General features: G+C 39.2%; 1 protein-coding gene across 5 annotated transcripts in view; it reads right to left on the reverse strand.

Moving 5' to 3' along the window:
* The window catches only part of MUSK (muscle associated receptor tyrosine kinase), a 91,786-nt gene that overhangs the window by 17,524 nt on the left and 55,110 nt on the right, over nucleotides 1-19,152 (reverse strand). For all 5 annotated transcript variants that reach the window (XM_030858394.2, XM_030858392.2, XM_030858391.2 and 2 more), the window contains 3 exons: nucleotides 18,077-18,201; nucleotides 11,198-11,357; nucleotides 1,363-1,369 (listed from right to left, as the gene is read on the reverse strand). In XM_030858394.2, coding sequence (XP_030714254.1) covers nucleotides 1,363-1,369; nucleotides 11,198-11,357; nucleotides 18,077-18,201 — 292 coding nt within the window. The remainder of the gene's footprint in view (nucleotides 1-1,362; nucleotides 1,370-11,197; nucleotides 11,358-18,076; nucleotides 18,202-19,152) is intronic.

Consider the following 19,152-nt stretch of genomic DNA (forward strand, 5'->3'; position numbering starts at 1 on the left):
GACCATAATCAGTTTAAATTATTTTCATTTGCATTTAGTTGCATGTGAATGATTTATTTCTATTCTTGAGCCCTTAGAATTTGTGCATGATTCCATTATTATGTTACCTTGTAACGTGTGTGTGTGTGTGTGTGTGTGTGTGTGTGTGTGTGTGTGTGTGTCGGTCCCCTAGTAAAATGTAAATTCCTTGGGTGCAGGGAATATGTACAATTTGTTTTGTTTTATCACTTTCCAGTATAGTGCCAGGAATAGAGTGAATGTTCTAAAAATGCACAGGGAAGACAGGTGTGCTGAATGAAAGAGGTGTATGAATGAAAGATGGCATCTCTTCTGTGGTTGGCCTGCATTTTAATTTACCTTTTCCCGTGTTTATGTTGTATATCCCTTCAGTAGATATTCAGCTTCTCTGTAGAATCCTTCAGGTCAGGACTCTTTCTCAATACCTATTTATTAGGTAAACAAATGCATCAAAGCTATATGAATTGGGAAAAAGATTGAGAACAAACTAAATTTTCTTATGCAATGAATTATTTCATTCCATGGAATTAGAATCAATGGCTTGAGTTGCAGGTCCTGCTCAGTTGCTGTGCTACCTGGATTAGCAACATAGGTATGAATCTGTGTTCTTGAGTCTGTCTGTCTGAGCTCAGATTGAGGCTTTGTAGTTAGCTATGTGGTCTGGACAACTCTTGTGCCTCAGGTTCCTCATATAAAGAAAGAGGGATGATAGCTTTTGCCCCATAAACTTGCTGAAACATTAATATGAGAACAGTGGTACTCAAAAATGTCCTGCAAAACTTAACTGCTGTTATTAGTAGTAATGAACCATTCTAAATCTCAGTTTCATCATTTGTAAAATTAGATGAAATTTTACACATCATAGAGTTTTTATGAAAGGCAATTTTATGCAGATAAAATGCTGTAAGTTTCACAGTGTTATATTACATGGTGTTACTTTCTTATCTGCAGGATAAAGCTATGAGGGAGGGTTTGGGAGTCAGTTCTGTGTCTCTTTTCCAAGCCTATCATATACTAACTGTGTAAGTCATGTGTACTCTCCAGTTCAAAGTATGTCTCTTTGTTTCTTTTCTGTACAATAGGGATAATACTAGCATCTATTTCATGTCCTGAGGATAAATTTTTAAAATGCATGTAAAGCTCTTAGCACAGTGCCTGATACATAGTAAGTATTCAACAGATGTTGCCTATCTTCATCTTCATCATCATTTTGTGAGAGTATTAAAAGGATTAGAAATTAGAAAGTTTTCTGAAAGATTACAGTACTCAACGAATAATAGATACTCAATAAATGGCATGTCAAACAAAGCGAAACAAAACATTGGTATAACAATAATATCTCACCTCCATTCTAGTAACAGGAAAGGAAGTTTCCACAGGAAATCAAATTAAAGGGGAAAAGAAACAAAAGTTAGTACATTTTCATCTCAAGGTTTGTAACAGATAATTTTCATTCTTCTAATCTCTAAGTTTCTGAAAAGTTCCCTGCTTCTGCTAGGAGGCCAGATCCTGCATTAACAGGCAGATTTGGAGAAGGAGAGTAAGAAAATATTAAATGTCTCCAGGAACTGAATTCTTCCTTTCAAGCTGAGTCAACCGTGGCCTTGTTCGCCCAGGCAGTATCATAGGTCAGAATTTCCCTCTGTTGGCCACCCAAGGACTTTGCATCAAGAAAGCAAGAAGTGGAGGTTGAACAGGAAGAGGGTGGCGGAGCTGCGATTCTTACAGACCCACTGGCTTCACGTGGTCACACAGCGTCCCACACTCAGAAGGGCCCCATGCTTAATTGAATGTTCTGCGGTTATCATCTTGAAACACTTAATAATTTTTTAACAAGGGGCCCCACATTTTCTGGAGAGAACAGATGGAAGAAACAGGAGGAAATTCTTACAGAGAAAAAGGTATATAATTTGGAATGGGTAAAGGCAGAATCTAACAGCAGCTGAGCAGGGAAACCTGTTGAAAGGTGAAAAGTCCAAGGTTATGTATATGAAAGAGCCCTCAATTTAAGATGTAAAAGAGAGGATTCAATACCGTGGAGGTCAACCAGAGCCAAAGAATCCAGCCGTAGAACTTGGGAAGAGATACTCAGCTTAGCTAGGCTTCGATTTCAAGCACAAGTGAGGAAAAAAAAAAATCAAGGTCGTTTAAGGGTGCTCAGTCTTTTCAAGAATATTAAGAGAATCAAAGGATGATTCACTAGGCTTCCATGTGTTTCGTACAGAAATTTCTCCAGTCACATTTTCATTTTTGCGGGGGCGGGGAGAGTGGGGAGCAGGGAAGGGGTCCAAGAGCCTCCGATTATAAACAAGTGCTTTTATCTCAAAACTAGATTTTTAAAAATTTCAAAAGCTTCCAACAGCCATCAATATTTGTAGTATCTTTTCCATTATCTGGAAAAGCCAATAAAATGTTGTCTCTCTTCTAAAACAGGCAGCCAATCTAATATAAAAAAGCTGCCTGATTGTAGAAGGAATGCTTACCTCTTGAGCCTAGCTGCAGAACAGCTGGTAGCAATTTAGTGTGGCTACTGGCTGTTAGTCATTTATTCCTTTCCCTTTTATTAAAAACAAAAACAAACACCTTTAATCCATTGGAAACCAGATGAAGCCACCATGAAATGCCAAGGGACGGGGCCTGTTTTGTTGGTAAGAACACTTCTACCTATCATGGCTGAAACACTGGGTGATAGAGGGAGTCGTGTGCCCCTGCTACATCACCCCACATCTCACAACTGGGGGGAACATTGCGGGGGACACGGGAGTGTGACTATGAGACATGAGAGAGAGCGTGAAACATGGTAGTACGTTCAATCAGCTATATCGATTACAAAATAAGAGTCCAAAGTTCTAATTTTTTTCTGTAATAATGTGAAACATCAACACAAAATATAGAAAATAAAAATATGAGATGAATGAATAAAGATGTGGTATGTATACACAATGGAATATTACTCAGCCATTAAAAAAATGAAATAATGCCATTTTGCAGCAACATGGATGGACCTAGAGATTATCATACTAAGTGAAGTAAGTCAGACAAAGACAAATATCATATGATATCACTTATAGGTGGAATCTAAAATATGATGCCAATGAACTTACTTACAAAGCAGAAATAGACTCACAGACATAGAAAACAAACTTATGGTTACCAAAGGGGAAAGGGGGGGAAGGGATAATTTAGGAGTTTGGGATTAAAATATACACACTACTATATATAAAATAGATGACCAACAAGGACCTACTGTATAGCACAGGGAACAATACTCAATATCTTGTAATAACCTATAATAGAAAAGAATATGAAAAAGAATATATATAACTGAATCACTTTGCTATACAGTGGAAGCTAATACAACAGTGTAAATCAATGATATTTCAATAAAAATTAAAAAAATAAAAATATGTGGCCAATTTTGGGAGGGTGGGGAACTCCAATACTATCATATCGGATTTCTCCCTACTGCCCAGCTTTGGTTATGCTACATATTTTCATTTGAGCTTTAAATTTAGTGACCAGAATCCCCAGACTCAGAGGTCAATCCAAAGAAGGGGCATTGCAGACAGTGGGGGTGTTGGTAAAATGAGGAGTGGCTTATGTTAGAGGAGGGATGTGACCACAGACTCATTCCTGTACCCTCAGACTGAGTAAGCAGAAAAGAACTCTGGACCTCAGTATTTCGTGAAGGACCTATTAATGCCATTGAGAATGGGAAATACAAACATGGATTTTCCTCTACTGGATCCCTGTGTCTATTTTTCCTAGCTTTATGAAGACATAAGTGACATTCAACATTGTGTAACTTTAAGGTGGACAAGGTGTTGATTTGCTACAGTTACATAATGCAACTCTCTTAGCAACTTTCAAGTATATAATACAGTATTAACTATAATCACCAATGATGCACATTAGATTTCCAGAACTTATTCATCTTATAACTGGAAGTTTGTACCATTTGACCAATGTCTCCCCTTTTCCCCGACCCCACTGCCCCTGGTATCCACTACTGTACTCTGTTTCTATGAGTTAGACTTTTTCAGATTCCACATATAAGTGATATCATACAGTATTTGTCTTTCTCTGACTGACTTATTTCACTTAGCACAATGCCCTCAAGTTTCATCCATGTTGTCACAAATGACCAAATCTCTTTCTTTATCATGGCTGAATAATATTCCATTATATGTATATACCACATCTTCTTTATCTATTTTTCTGTTGACAGACACTTAAGTTGTTTCCGTATCTTGGCTACTGTGAATAATGCTGCAATGAACATGAAGGTGCAGATACCTCTTTGATATCCTGTTTTCATTTCCTTTGGATATATATCCAGAAGTGGGTTTGCTGGATCATATGGTAGTTCTATTTTTAATTTTTTTCAGAAGCTCCATACTGTTTTCTATAGTGGCTGAACCAATTTACAATTCCACCAACAGTGGGTCAGGGTTCCTTTCTCGCCAATACTTGCTAACTCTTACTTTGTTGATGATAATCATCTTAGTAGGTATGAAGTGATAGTTCATTGTGGTTTTGATTTGCACTTCCCTGATGAATAGTGATGTTGAACACCTTTTCATGTATCTGTTTGCCATCTGTATGTCCTCTTTGGAAAAATGTCTATTCATATACTTTGTCCATTTTTAAATTAGATTGTTTGGTTTTTTTGCTGTTGTATGTGCTCTTTATATATTTTGGATATTAACCCCTTATATATAATTAGCAAATATTTTCTCCCATTCTATAAGTTGCTTTTTAGTTTTGTTGATGGTTTCCTTTGCTGTACAGAAGCTTTTTAGTTTGGCGTAGTCCCACTTGTTTATTTTTACTTTTGTTGCTTATGCTTTTGGTATCATATCCAAAAAAATCATCACCAAGACTGATGTCAAGGAACTTACTGTCTATTTTTTCTTCTAAGAGTTTTATGGTTTCAGGTCATGTGTTTAAGTCTTTAATTCATTTCAGGTTAATTTTTGTGAGTGTTGTAAGATAGAGGTCCAGTTTCATTCTTTTGCATGTGGTTATCCAGTTTTCCCAACACCATTTATGGAAAAGACTGTCTTTTCCCCGTTGTATATTCTTGGCTCCCTTGTCATAAATTAGCTGACCACATATGTGTGGGTTTACTTCTGGGCTCTTGATTCAGTTCCATTTGTCTAGGCATCTGTTTTTATGCCAGTCCCATACTGATTTGATTACTATAGCTTTGTAATATAGCTTGAAATCAGGACGTGTGATGCCTCCAGCTTTGTTCTTCTTTCTCAGGGTTGCTTGGCTATCGGGACTCTTTTGTGCTTCCATACAAGTTTTTGAATTGTTTGTTCTATTTCTGTGAAAAATGCCATAGGAGTTTTAATAGGAGTATATGAAATCCACAAATAGCTTTGGGTGCTGTGGACATTTTAACAATATTAATTCTTCTGATCCATGAACACAGGATATCTTCCATTTATCTGTGTCTTCAATTTCTCTTATCAATGTCTTGTAATTTTCAGCATACAGATCTTTCTCTTCCTAGGTTAAACCTATTCCTAAGTATTTTGTTGTTTTTGGTGCTATTGTAAATGGGATAGTTTTCTTCTTTTTCAGATGTTTTGTTGTTAGTGTATTTTTAAAAAACTGATTTCTGTATGTCAATTTTGTATGTGGAACTTAATTCATTGATTAGTTCTAACAGATTTTGGTGGAGTCTTCAGGATTTTCTATATATAAGATTGCATCATCTGAAAACAAGGAGAATTTTACTTCTTCCTTTCCAATTTGGATACCTTTTATTTCTTTTTATTGCCTGATTGCTTGGGCCAGGACTTCCAGTACTATGTTGAATAGAAATGGTGAGAATGGGCACTCTTGTCATTTGCCTGATCTTAGAGGAAAAGTGTTTAACCTCTTGCCATTGAGTATGATGTTGGCTGTGGGTTTGTCATATGTGGCCCTTATTGTGAGGTATGTTCCTTATATCCAATTTGCTGAGAGTTTTTATTATGAATGTATGTTGAATTTTGTCAAATGCTTTTTCTGCATCTATTGAGAGGATCATGTAATTTTTATCCTTCATTCTATTAATGTGGCATGTGACGCTAATTGATTTGTATATGTTGAACCATCCTTACATCTCAGAGATAAATCCCACTTGATCATGGTGTGTGATTCTTTTAATGTGCTGTTGAATTTGGTTTGCTAGAATTTTGTTGAGAATTTTTGCATTTATGTTCATCAGGGAAATTGGCCTTTAGTTTTCTTGTAGTGCCCTTACCTGGCATTGGTATCACGGTAATAAAAATTGGTGATAATTCTTCTTTAAATGTTTGGTAGATTTAATACCTGTGTCTATTTTGATGGCCTTTGGCTCTTCCAGGACTATGCTCATTACAGGGATCATGAGGTGTCTTGCTGGTCTCTGTCACAAGGCTGATGACAAAGAGAAGGCATCTTGCCAATAACCCAGCATCCTGCTGAGTTTAAATTGCAACTTGAGCCTTTTGAGGTTGTGACTGGAGGGGAAATGGAACTTCCTGGTTCATAGGGAGAGGTTCCAAAAGTTTTTCTGGCTCCTTTTGATGACTAACAGCAAATGTAAATGAGTCAGAAAGAAGTATATCACATTTCTCAAATAATACATATGAATCTGGGCATACACATGGAAGAGTTTTGGGAAAATGAAGGCTGATCTTTATTTTTTGTTGTTGTTGTCTTTCAGACACTAGCAATATCAATAGACATAATCCTAAACACTAGACCAGATTTTTCTATTTCCAGTTTTCCTGCTGGGTTGAGTAAATAAACAGATGGAGTGAAATCTTCAAAGTGAAACACAGAGAATGTGACAAAGGGGACTGTTGACTACAGAACACTAGGGGAGGATGGGGATGGCTGAAATGAGAGAAAGGAGAATTTGGGGTAAGGAAGCATTGCCAAAATGTCCAGGGGAGGCACCGGGCTCTGGACCTCTGGCCAGCGCCATCAGAGGCCAATGGAGAGAGATGCCTAAAGCAGAAGTGGAGAGAGCGAATGTCACAACCAAGCTCTGAGAGATCTGGAGAGCATAAGACCGTGCTTTGAAATGATTCTGAATTAAAGTGGTTCCATGAATCCCTTTTTCACCAGAGTGGCCTCACTTCCATGGAATATTGGTTCAGGGAGCACCCCAGAGTTGGGAAGTACGACAGTTTCCTCAGTGATGGCAGGGAGACTTTTATGAGGCATCTAGCAGCTTTGACTGAAAAGAACAGCTTAAGGAGAGGAAGAAAAATGGCAGGTGTCTCATGGGGTTCAGAGGTCTTATTCCAATGCACTCATGAGACACCCTCATTAAATCTGCCTGAGGAAATTTTAGGAAAAGTAGGGGAGCTTCAGGTCTCATAGTAAATGGGATCCAACAGGAAAAACAGATCAGGGGATGAACAAAAGGGCCTTGCAGCTTTTTATGAATTAGCTACGTGAGGGAGTCCCTCTACTCATTTTAGTAACTTTGTTTCTATGTGCAGATGGATTCACATTCATTATTCAAATACATTACCTACAGGCCCATTGGCTAAAGTCCAGTCATTACTGGTTTCAGTCTACATGACTATTGCCCCTACTGCGGTCACTGCTCCCTATCTGCATTCACCTCTGCTGCGGCAAGCTTCCAGTCCTCTCTGCTGCTACGTGCCAACTCACGCATTGCTCCCACCATTCCTTTCCCCATGCAAATTCTCCTGCTATTTTCCCCCAGGCTGCCTTTGCTCTTTGCCCTCATTCTCACTCTGGTCTATTCTCAACATTAATGACTTCTCCCTGCATTCTGGGACATTACCTTTCTATGCTGCCTGTCCACACTTTAAGGCTCTTTTTACCACCAGAAGATACCATCATTTTCTTTAGGATTACAGCTTCCTCTGTTGGTATATTCTGTTTCTTAACGGTGTTGGATCAGGTTCTCATTTGGACTAGGACTGGGATGAAAGGGGTGATGTTGCCATATACACTATGGTGGTAATTATGCTCTATAGTCCTTTCAGCATCTTGGAGATCATGTCATGTGATGGATCTGTCTTTGTGTGTGGGGGGAGATAAACCCATTTTATCAGGTTCTTCTTTTTATTGATCATAGCACTGCCTTCACACCTGTCTTTGTACTTATGATGGGTGGGCTCTGAAGGTTACCGCACTAAAGAGGGAGCCCCTGACCAGTTCCTTCAGCTTGGTATGTTGCAGAAAGGTGGAAGGTAAGGGAATTAAGAATTCCGATTCACATTTTATAGATTCCTTTCTCTGGACCAAAATCCTAGAAGAGAGGTATATTGATAAATTAAGGAAAAAGCCAAAGCAGAGGGAGTTTTTCCTACTTCTTATTTGGGACTCTAAAAGCAGAGAACCTTTTAGGGACCTCTTACCCTGACATAGGATGGCCATATTAGTGTAAAAATGGTAGCATGACATGGTTGGGTAGACAGCAGAACTGAGTTGGTAGGTGTGAATCTTTTTTGGATTTTGTGTAACATGAAAGTGATCCAGAAGTTGCTTCAGGCTGCATGAGGGATAAGGAAGGAGCTGACTTGGATTTTTAGTATATCTGGTATCGTAGGGAGAGCCAGGGTGACCTATGTGCAGATGTTGCAGAGTAGACTCTAGAGAGGGGCTCGATGAAGGATTTGACTGAGATGTAGAGGGTTGTGCTGCTACAGGAAGAGCCTCAGTGGGGCTGAGCCAGACAGGGAGGTCCTCTGGGTCCCAACCAAGCCAAGAGATGAGATCACTAGTTCTCTAGCTGTAGACTTTACCAAATACCAGGGCGGATCCAGAGGACATCACTGCATAAATCCAAGACTCCTTCTCTCTTTCCACGTAGGGAAGAGACACAAGGAGAAAGGGGAGGAAGAAATGTGGCAGGAAATTGATCTTTGAATGACTGAGTAATTACCTGAAATGAGACTCTCTTCAGATTAGCAACATTAATTTTTCTCTTCTAGCCAGTGGAGGTGATTCTAATCTAAGCTAGATTAGATCAGTCTATTTTCTTGGATTTGAGAATTCATACGTAAATGTTTCTCCTTCTCTCTGCACACACAAACACACATACACACACTTTGTAAATATATAGATATAGGTTATATAAATATATATTTATGTATTTAACACTGGGTCTTGATCAAATATCAAATAAAACATAAGATAGTGAGAATCATTCCAAGTAATTAAAAAGCATCAAAAATTTAATTGTTTTATTATCTCTTGAACCTCCTCATGTTCTTTTATCTGTTATTATTTGTCCTAGATGCTTTCCTCAAAATTTCAGACACATCTGAACTCCTTCTACCGCATTCAAACACTTTCAAATCCTATCGTTTCTCTCCTGATAGGTTTCACACATCTGCCCTGTTCTCTCTTTACCAATTGTTACTGTTGTTGTTCAGACCTTCATGACTTTCCCAGACTCCTGGAATAATCTCCTATCTGCATGCCATGCCTCCCCATCTTTTGACACCCGACATCTGTCGATTTGATAAATAATATATCTGATCATATGGCTTGCCTTCTCTAAAAAAATTAAATGACTTCCCATTGATTGAAGAATAGTCAACCTACTCAGGCTCTTCATAACCCAGCTAGAGCTCACATTTCAAACCTTTCTTCCCATCCTCCACCTCATTCTCAGTCTCCATCATGACTTGCTATTTTCTGAACTCATTTCGACCTCGTCATCTCTAACTCAAATGGCATCTCTTTCCCAAGGATTCCCTTAAACTCTGTCTTGTGTCTGCTGTTGTACTTTGTGCTGCTGCATAGAACATAGTCTGTGCCATAATGTCTGTGACCAATGGACTTCCTTTTTAGGTTGAGAGTCCCTAGAAAACTGGGACTCCATTGCTAATGATCCCATTCGTTAATTAAGTTTGCATCCTCTACCTAACGCAATGGACTGAGCCCAGTGTATTTAATAAATGCATGTAAGGGTGCTTTGTAAACAACAAAGTGCTATGTGAATAGTAATCATTTTATTATTATTTGTTAAACTGAGATGAATTTACTTTTAAGAATCTCACTCTTCTCTGGGAAAATGACTTCCCATCAGTGGAAATTCTCAAATAACTGATATGATGTCTCAAGATACTGTAGGCAGATGTATCCTTGGAGGAGAAGGCAGAAGGGATCCTTGGTTTTGAAATCTCTTTCCTTCATGGGCATGCCTCAGAGGGCCAGCCTTGTCCAGTGCTCCCTTTGTATCTCTCTGTGTCTTTATTCACCTCATGCTAAAAAATCGCAAACATTACTAGAAATTTCCCCATCAGGGAAGATCTAAGAAGTGGCACTGTAATAAGAAATAGTAGGCTCTGGGGAGCTGGCCCTGGGCACAGGTTCTGCCAGTGCTTGCCTTACATGTGAGGCCAAGCATCTCTCTGCTGACCCTTGGACAGTAGACGTGCTATGAATATTATCATGCTAGGCATTTCCTGATACAGGGATTATTTCCATCTCTAGGAATTCCACAAATGTTCTCAGAAGCCTTTGGGACATTTAAGTTTTAAAAATAAACCTTTATAACTGAACACAAGTATCCTAGAAATCCATGTGTCAGCCCTTTTCCTTGAAAATACCTGTAGGTCCTGCTATCACTTGCATGAAACAGGAAGGGGAAAGACCATGAGGTAGATCACATATTCATAAGTAAAAATGCCCTCAAAATGTAGCCATGCGGAAACTGGCACAACCATGTTAAATATCTGCCAACTTCCTCTTTAGAGCCTTGGAAAGTTTGATTAACCCCAAGAAACAAAGAAGAGGAAGGGAAAAAAGAGGGGAGGAAAAGGAATGAAAAAGAATGGGAGGGAGGAAGAAAGGAACGAAGGATGAAAGGAGGGAAGGAAGGAAGGAGGGAGGGAGGGAGGAAAGGAAGAATAAAAGAAGAAGAAAGGGAAGAAAAGAAAATGAAAGAAAAAGAAATGAACTCCTGGAAGCTGTTACCCATCACTTGGGCAGGTATTTGTGGATCTAGTTTTTGAAGCAACAAATCAGCCAAAATCAATTATCTAGGTCAACCTCTGGAGTGTCCCTATGGAGGAAGAAATATCCCAAATGGGACTGGAGTAAGAGATTAAAAAAAAAAAAAAGATTTTCCCCAGTGAAAGATATTGTGGAATAGTGCCAACTCTCTCCTCTCCTGGAGCAATGCAATTGTGAAAATCCATCCTACCTGCTATACTGATGGTGGCCGCAGCCTTTGCAGTACTGAATTTCTCTCCATGCTTATTAGTAGCTATGCATGTGTAGAGTCCTGGCTTGGTGATAAACAGCTGCAGTCTTGAGTCAATTACTCGGTCTTTCACACTTTCTTGAATGGATCCAGAAGAAACCTGGTGGAGTCAGGGGGAAAAAGAAGATAGAATTAGGTCAAGGATTTCTAATATGCTGTATCAGTTGCCTGGAAAGAAAAAGGATAAGGATTACGATCAAGAGGCATGTGGTAGATTGCAAAACTTGCCAACAACTTTTCTCTCCATATGCCCATGACCTTGCAATGTGACTTTGTTGCTCTTCCCTCAAGAGGTGGCATCTTTCTCCATGCTTTGATTCTTGATTGGCTTGTGACATGTTTTAGAAAGACACAGAGACTTACAAAGTTCTTGCACATTGTGGCTTGCTTTCTTGTTGCTCTTAGACCTCCTGTGAACAAGCCAAAGCTAGCCTGCTGGAGGATGAGGCACATATAGCCCAGTCATCCTCACTGATCCAGCTGCGAGCCAATAATATCACCCAGATATACGAGTAAGGCCATTCTAGACCAATCAGCTCCCAGTCAACCTGCCAATCACAGGAGCTAGATCAGCAAGAGCAGGCAATCCTAGCCCAAATCAGGAAAACCATCTGGTTGACCCACAGACTTGATCATTAACAAATGGTTATTGTTTTAAGCCATTAGGCTTTGGGATGTCTGTGATACAACAATAGATAACTAATGCAAAGTAGGAAAGGATATACTGTGTGGATCCTCCAAGATATGTCTCTCTGTCTTGAAGATAGAGTCAATTATGAGAGGTTATAGAGTTTGGGGCTTATTTTCATAATTCCTGTTCAGTTCCCCATAAATGCACATCAAATAGTGAATGGTTATCAGGAGAAAATGGTTGTAAAGCCAATTCTGTTTCTGCCTCATTACTTAAATCAGAAAGTCAAATGTCCTCAAAGAGCCAGGCTATCAATGCCATATTAGCACATAATTGACAGGTTAATTTATGTAAATGCTTATTAGCTGTCAGCATTCAACTCTGTGAGAAAGACAGCTGTCTAGCACATTCTACTGGGTTGCAGAGTTCCAATTTACACCCTAGTTTGTCTGATCCCAAAGCCTGTGCTTTTCATCATTATGCTTTAGTGCCTTCCCTAGTCCTAGAAAACAGAATAGACTTACTAGAAAACAAGAACAGTAGTAACAACCTCAAATCAACCATGAGCAAAACAAATGTCTGACTTAAATGTCATTGTTAAAGTGGTGGCACTTGTTAAACTGGTGGTTCTTTCTTCACTGTTTTCTTAAGCACTCTACCATCTTTCCAATAATTATTGTTTAATTATCGTTGCTTATATGAGGGGAAAATGCTGGTTTGAGGGAAGTGTGAATGGAATGACAAGCAAGGAATTAGCTGATGGTTTTACCTTAACCTTATCTTGGAGGAGTAGGGATGAGTACCATGGTGGCCTTGAAAGAGATCTTTCTGTCTAGAAGAGAATGAAAAACTTGGAGCCAGTTATTTTACTGTTTCACATGAGGGAAGATTTCACAGTTAGACCAGCAAGGGGGAGGGAAGCCCTGAGGTGAGACCAACTTTCCATCCTTCTGCTGCCAGGTGGCTGGCTGGCCCCAGAACCCAGCACTCTCTGTAGCGACTAGGCAGCGAAAGTTTGTTCACTTAGCTTCTTTGTCTTTTTATTCTTTACCTGCGCTATTAGTCTCCTTATGAGAAACACTGGTTTACGTGAGCATCAATTTACCTTAACTGGGGAAACGTCCCAGGTCAGATCAAGTATTGTGGCATTTTCCCCAGATAAGCAGCCTGGACTCTATGAGAAATTGACAAGGCAGAGAGAAAAATATCTTTAAGAGACATACATGCAGTTGGGAATTCAAACCGAATTCATCATTATCATATTTATCAGAGGTGCACGTTCTTATGGATTTGAGTGTCCAAGTTAGATGGAAAGGATTGAACAGTTTGAAATGTAATTTTTAAAAGAATTTATTGGAGTATAGTTGATTTACAATGTTCTGTTAGTTTCCGGTGTATAGCAAAGTGATTCAGTTATACATATACATATATTCATTCTTTTTCAGATTCTTTTCCCATATTATTACAGAATATTGATTAGAGTTCCCTGTGCTATATGGTAGGTGCTTGTTGGTGAAATACAATTTTGGACTCTCCCTGAATTTTAATACAAAGCAACAATGAGAAAAAAAGCTAAAGACCTCCAACCTCTGTCAGTCAGTATGCCTTATGCTCTCAGGATATTTTGTTTATAAATATAATCCCTTTCCAGTTTATATATGTGAAATCCGTGGAACCTTCCTCCTTTGCAAAGTTCATTCCCTCTTTCAAGAAGTAGGTCTGTACCGTCAGTGCCTGGGAGACAACTCAGAAACGAGTAATCCCCCAAATGCTGACTAAACTCCCACAATTTTCATGTTCACAGCTAAGAAAGTCACTCCTCAAGGTCACTGAAAACAGTCTTGGGAGGAAAGAGAAGTGAGTTTTAAACCGCCTGATCTCTCTTCTCCTGGACATCATCCAGGTGCTGACATAGTTCAACGAGTAGACCAGCAAGTCCTCAGGCTCATTGCCTGATTATGATGTGATTCCTAAGAGCTTTTCCTCCTGTTTCCAGAGGCCTGGCTTGATTCAGTTTGTGATTCACGCACAGCAGGCCTTGTTAGTCATCGTTTGAATTTGTTTTTCTTTCTTCATGGAGCAGCCTGACCAACAGTTTAGTATTTTTGATGACCTAAAATTCAAAACAGCCCTTTGCCCTGCGTTTTGATCGTTTTGTTCTTCAGGTTTAAAAGCTCAAAATGATGAGTTCAGCTTATTCCTGGGAGCTTTGACCAAGGTATGCTGAGGCGAAGTTGAGGACTTAATTGAGGTGACTCTATCTGCTATTACAGTAAATATGGTATTTCTCTAAGTCACCCAGGCATACTGATCTGAAAGAGCTGGATAAACAGCTCTCTGCTCTGTGTGTGGTATTGAGACAGTGACCTCAAATGAGGGCATCGAACAGGAACTCTATTAAATAGGCATATTAGTTCCCACCTGATTGAACGTATGTAAAAGCCTTCTGAGCGAGGCAATATAGGTGGAATATTTTCTACATATCGTTAATATATTAATAATGCTGTTTGAACAGAATCTATCCCAAGTTATGGATAATCCCACAACTTCATCATGATTTGACCTCAACATAGAGAAACCTCTGAATGGTATTCTGGCTTCTATGACCTTGTCTTGCAAATAGTCCCAGCTGGCTAGGATTGTCTCAGGGACCTTTAGGATGTGGCCCAATACGGTCCATGAGTTGTAATAACGTCTGTCTATGCATCATAGAAAAAGGAACAATTGAGAAAATTTCCCATGCTGTTTTTGATCAACATAGCTATGAATATTGACCTCTTTCGATCTAGCTGCTGAAATATTCAACTTAATATATTCCACTTGATATATGTAATTATCTTGGTTTACCCAGTTAGTGAGAGATGTTTCCAAAGCTCATGTCCTTTAAACCAAAAAACTGCCTCTTAAAAATATGTATAGGGACATCCCTGGTAGTGCGGTGGTTGGGAGTCTGCCTGCCAATGCAGGAGACATGGGTTTGAGCCCTGGTCTGGGAAGATCCCACGTGCCGTGGAGCAACTAAGCCCGTGTGCCACAACTACTGATCCTGCTCTCTAGAGCCCACGAGCCACAACTACTGAGCCCTCGCGCCACAACTACTGAAGCCCACGCGCCTAGAGCCCATGCTCTGCAACAAGAGAAGCCACTGCAATGAGCAGCCTGCGCACCACAACGAAGAGTAGCCCCTGCTTGCCACAACTAGAGAAAGCCTGCACGCAGCAAGGAAGACCCAACGCAGCCAAAAATAAATAAACATATAAATTTAAAAAAATACATATAATATATATAGGTGAGTCTCCCTTTAAGGAAATTCAAAAACCACAATCTTCAACACAGATGATTTGGCTATTTATTTTATAAAATCCTTCTAATAAGTTAAAATGATTCAGCTTTTAACATATTTTAGGAACTATATTGATTGGACAAAGCAAGAGAGATGTGCAGATTTTCTACATTTTTTATTTGAATGCCAAAATAATAAATAGATGGGTATAACTTTAAATAAATCTGTTTATCAAAATATAAGGATATTTTCTTTTAGAAAAGTAAACTCTGCTATAGCCCCACCAAACTATTATTTCCAACGTTGTAAAACAAACGTGATATTACTGCTCACTCTGAGTTCATCTAAGACTACAAATTTTCCTGAAAAATGAATGATATTTCCATAGGAAGAAAGCAAAAGAATTCTTGATGGCTTTGGGGTAAGTTGCTTGCTCTTCTCTTGTTCTTTGGCTGTAATCATTCAGGGTTTTCGTTTTTGGCATGTTCATGGAGGGGGAGAAAAGGAGCATTCACATCTTTTAAAGTACTCGTTTGTACTTGGTAGTGTGTTATGAAGTTAGTTCACTGGCTTATAGTTAGTGAAAAGCCACAGTTCAAATTCTGTTTTATTCTGTGTCAAATATCTCCCAACTCTGCATTTGTCTTAATCCTGCCCACCCAGAATGATACCAGGTCTGTGGCCCTTCCCTGTTCTCCTCAATAGACTTTTCTGGTTGGCTACTTGTCCAACATCTATTAAATGCCTGCAGTTGCCTCCAGTTCCTGTGATTTGCATCAGCACGGAGCAGTCATCTCGATTTCTATTTGGACTTGGATAGTAGCACCAAGAACAAAACTTGGCTGTGACAAAGCGAGAGAGTGGCATGGACATATATACACTACTAAATGTAAGGTAGATAGCTAGTGGGAAGCAGCTGCATAGCACAGGGAGATCAGCTCGGTGCTTTGTGACCACCTAGAGGGGTGGGATAGGGAGGGTGGGAGGGAGGGAGACGCAAGAGGGAAGAGATAAGGGAACATATGTATATGTATAACTGATTCACTTTGTTATAAAGCAGAAACTAACACACCATTGTAAAGCAATTATACTCTAATAAAGATGTAAAAAAAAAAAAAAACTTGGCTGTAAGAATAACACTCTCTCTGACCATGAGAACTGCAGATGTCCTTTTGCTTTCTTCCTGGAAGAAAGTTACCATTCATTTATTTTATTCCTGTTTTAGAATCTCTGCCGAAGAATCCATTTTGCTTTCTGTTTTTTGTGAATCACATCTTGAAAGATGAAGTTGGAGTCTCAATAAGACCAAAACTAACTCTAACCATTGGCTTTTTTTTATTACTCCTCAACTCCAACAGAGAATAATCATATATGTTCCAGTTCTAAACTGAAAGGAGCCTTTTGAAAACACTGAATTTTTTAAAAGCCTATGTCTTTCCATTTTCTGTATTAACTGTTTTCACAGAGCTTAAGACAAATTAGCAAGGTCATATTGTCAGTTACCCAGTTTTCTTAGGGCATCTCTTTACACTACTTGGAGAGGCTTAAGACAACTCCTACAGCTTCACAGAAAAGCCACAAAACATACTGCCAAATAAGATGTGAATTTTAAATGGCATCTAAAATTTAATTCGAGAGCTGAAGAAGAACAAGACTACAAGTTACTTTACTATAACAAGTTTAAGGCAGTCTAAGATTAGTAGTAGCCCCTGGTCCCTAGCAGAAACAAACAAAAATTCTCTGGAGAAAAGAACCTTTGTCTAGACCTCAAATTAATCTCTGACATTTTTTTTCTCAAAACAATGAACAGCAGGTAGTCAAAGATAACTAGGCACACAAGGAAACAAAACACAATGAAAGAGTCAGCAGGAAAACAGACGACAGAAACAGACCTACAATGGCATCCCGCCTCACTCAAATAAAGCCAAATTGTATCAATTGACCTATATAAGCCTGTAGGATCTACAACCCCTGTGCACACCCCTTACCTCTTTCCTCTTTGCTCACTCACCTCTAGCCACACTGACCTACTTGCTGTTCCTCTGACATACCAGGTGCACCTTTATCTCAGTGACTTTGCCCGGTTATCATCCCCACATTATCTACATAGCCTCCTCCTTCAGCTCTTTCAGATCTTTGCTCAAATATCTCCATCTTAATGAGGCTTCTCTGACCACTTTATTGAAAATGGAATCTTTCTCCTGAGATTGTATTTTCTCACTTTCCTGCTTTATTTTTCTCCATGGCATTTGACACTGTGCACATAGACTATAGATTCTCCCATCTGCTTATTTTATTGTTTGTTTTTCCCCATCACAAGTAAGCAAGTTGAGGGCAGGAAACTTTACCTGTTTTGTTTGTGCCTGTATCCACAATGTCTAGAATAATGCCTGATGCCCAGGAGATGCTCAATAACATTTGTAGAATGAATAAATGAATGTTTCTATGTAAAGTGCTTAGAACAGGGCCTGGTCATAGCAACCACATACTATATGTTAGTTATTATTACCAGTATTAGAAATGAAAAGAAAATTCTGTTGCACTAACAGACATGGGTTCTAATTCTGGATTACTTTTCATCAAAGTAGGCTCCAACAGTGGACTAATTCTTAAATTGATGAGTTTTGTGTGGGAAGGAATTAATACCACTTCCCTTTTACACAAAAGCATAAAGAATGAATTTGACTTTCTACTATCTCCATGATACAAGGAAAGAAGTAAACCTATGGAGTTCAGTCTCTAAGTCAGTGACTTCTAGGATGAAAATATTGGAAGGCTTTGAAAAATGGAGGTGCAGGTGGGACCAATGACAGAGGTCAAGGTAACTCTACAAATAAGTGTTCTGCCCTGAAATTCACCACCAGTGCGTCTTCCCCAGACAAGTTTCCGTACAGTTGGCACTCACAGCGTTTCCATTTTCAATCCAGGTGATGGTGGGGACAGGGATGCCTGTTGCTGTACAGCGCAGGGTCACAAAGGAACCAAAGGTGACATTGTGGGATTCAGGAGGCCGCAGGATTCTGGCAAAAACTGTTAGGAAAACAGAAGTGGTGAGTGACTCTCCTACAGGGAATAGTCAAGCTGGAGTGGTCTTTAAGAAATGCAAATCAGATCATGTTCTCCTGTGAAGGATCTTCCATGTTCCCTCTGTCTTAAGGGTAATATCAAATACTGTGCCCTGGCTTCTAAGCCATTTATGCTACGACCCTATGCTTTTCACCACTCCAGAATACACCAAGCTTGTTCCCAACTTAAGAGATGTCCATGCCATCCTTCAGCCTAGAGCACTCATCCCATAGATCTTCATGTCGTGGTTTCCTTGTATCATCTAAGTCTCTGTTTAAGTGACACTTTCTCAGAAAGGGCCTCCTTGACCACCCAACGTAAAGTCTAACCTTCCCCCCATTTGCTTTTTCATCATCCTGTTTCATTGTTTTTATAGACCTTACCCCTATCTGAAGTTATTTATTTTTTTGTCTATTGTCTGTATCCCCGCAGTAGACCGAGAGTCCTCAGCAACCAAGACCCTGCCTGTTTTGTTCAGTACCTAGGAGAGTGCCTACCAAAGTAATAATATTTAATTGAATTAATGAAATAATTAACTAATGCTTTACATCTTCAACTGTATCACAGTGGGAGGACAGATAAAATCTGTCAAACTTTTCAGAGAGTGAGATGAGCATACAGGGTCAAAAAGAAAAGGAATATTTTAGACAAAAGTGGGCAGGAGAATGGGTGATTTATATTCTTTTCTGAGGCTGAATCCCCACTAACTAGGTAAGAGGAAGTTCTTTTGGTGTGAAAAGAAATTTTACCTTTAATTGAAGAGTGGAGATGAGGTTTAGAATGTACAATAAATTGAAGGGTACTTAGAATCACAGAATCACTAATCTTGGAAGAGACATCAGAGATCAACTAGATTTCTCCTCTTATTAAATAGATGTAGAAACCAAATCCCAGGTAATTTAAGTTTCTTCCCCA

Source organism: Globicephala melas, chromosome 6 (assembly GCF_963455315.2).
Source record: "Globicephala melas chromosome 6, mGloMel1.2, whole genome shotgun sequence".
Taxonomy (NCBI): Eukaryota; Metazoa; Chordata; class Mammalia; order Artiodactyla; family Delphinidae; genus Globicephala; species Globicephala melas.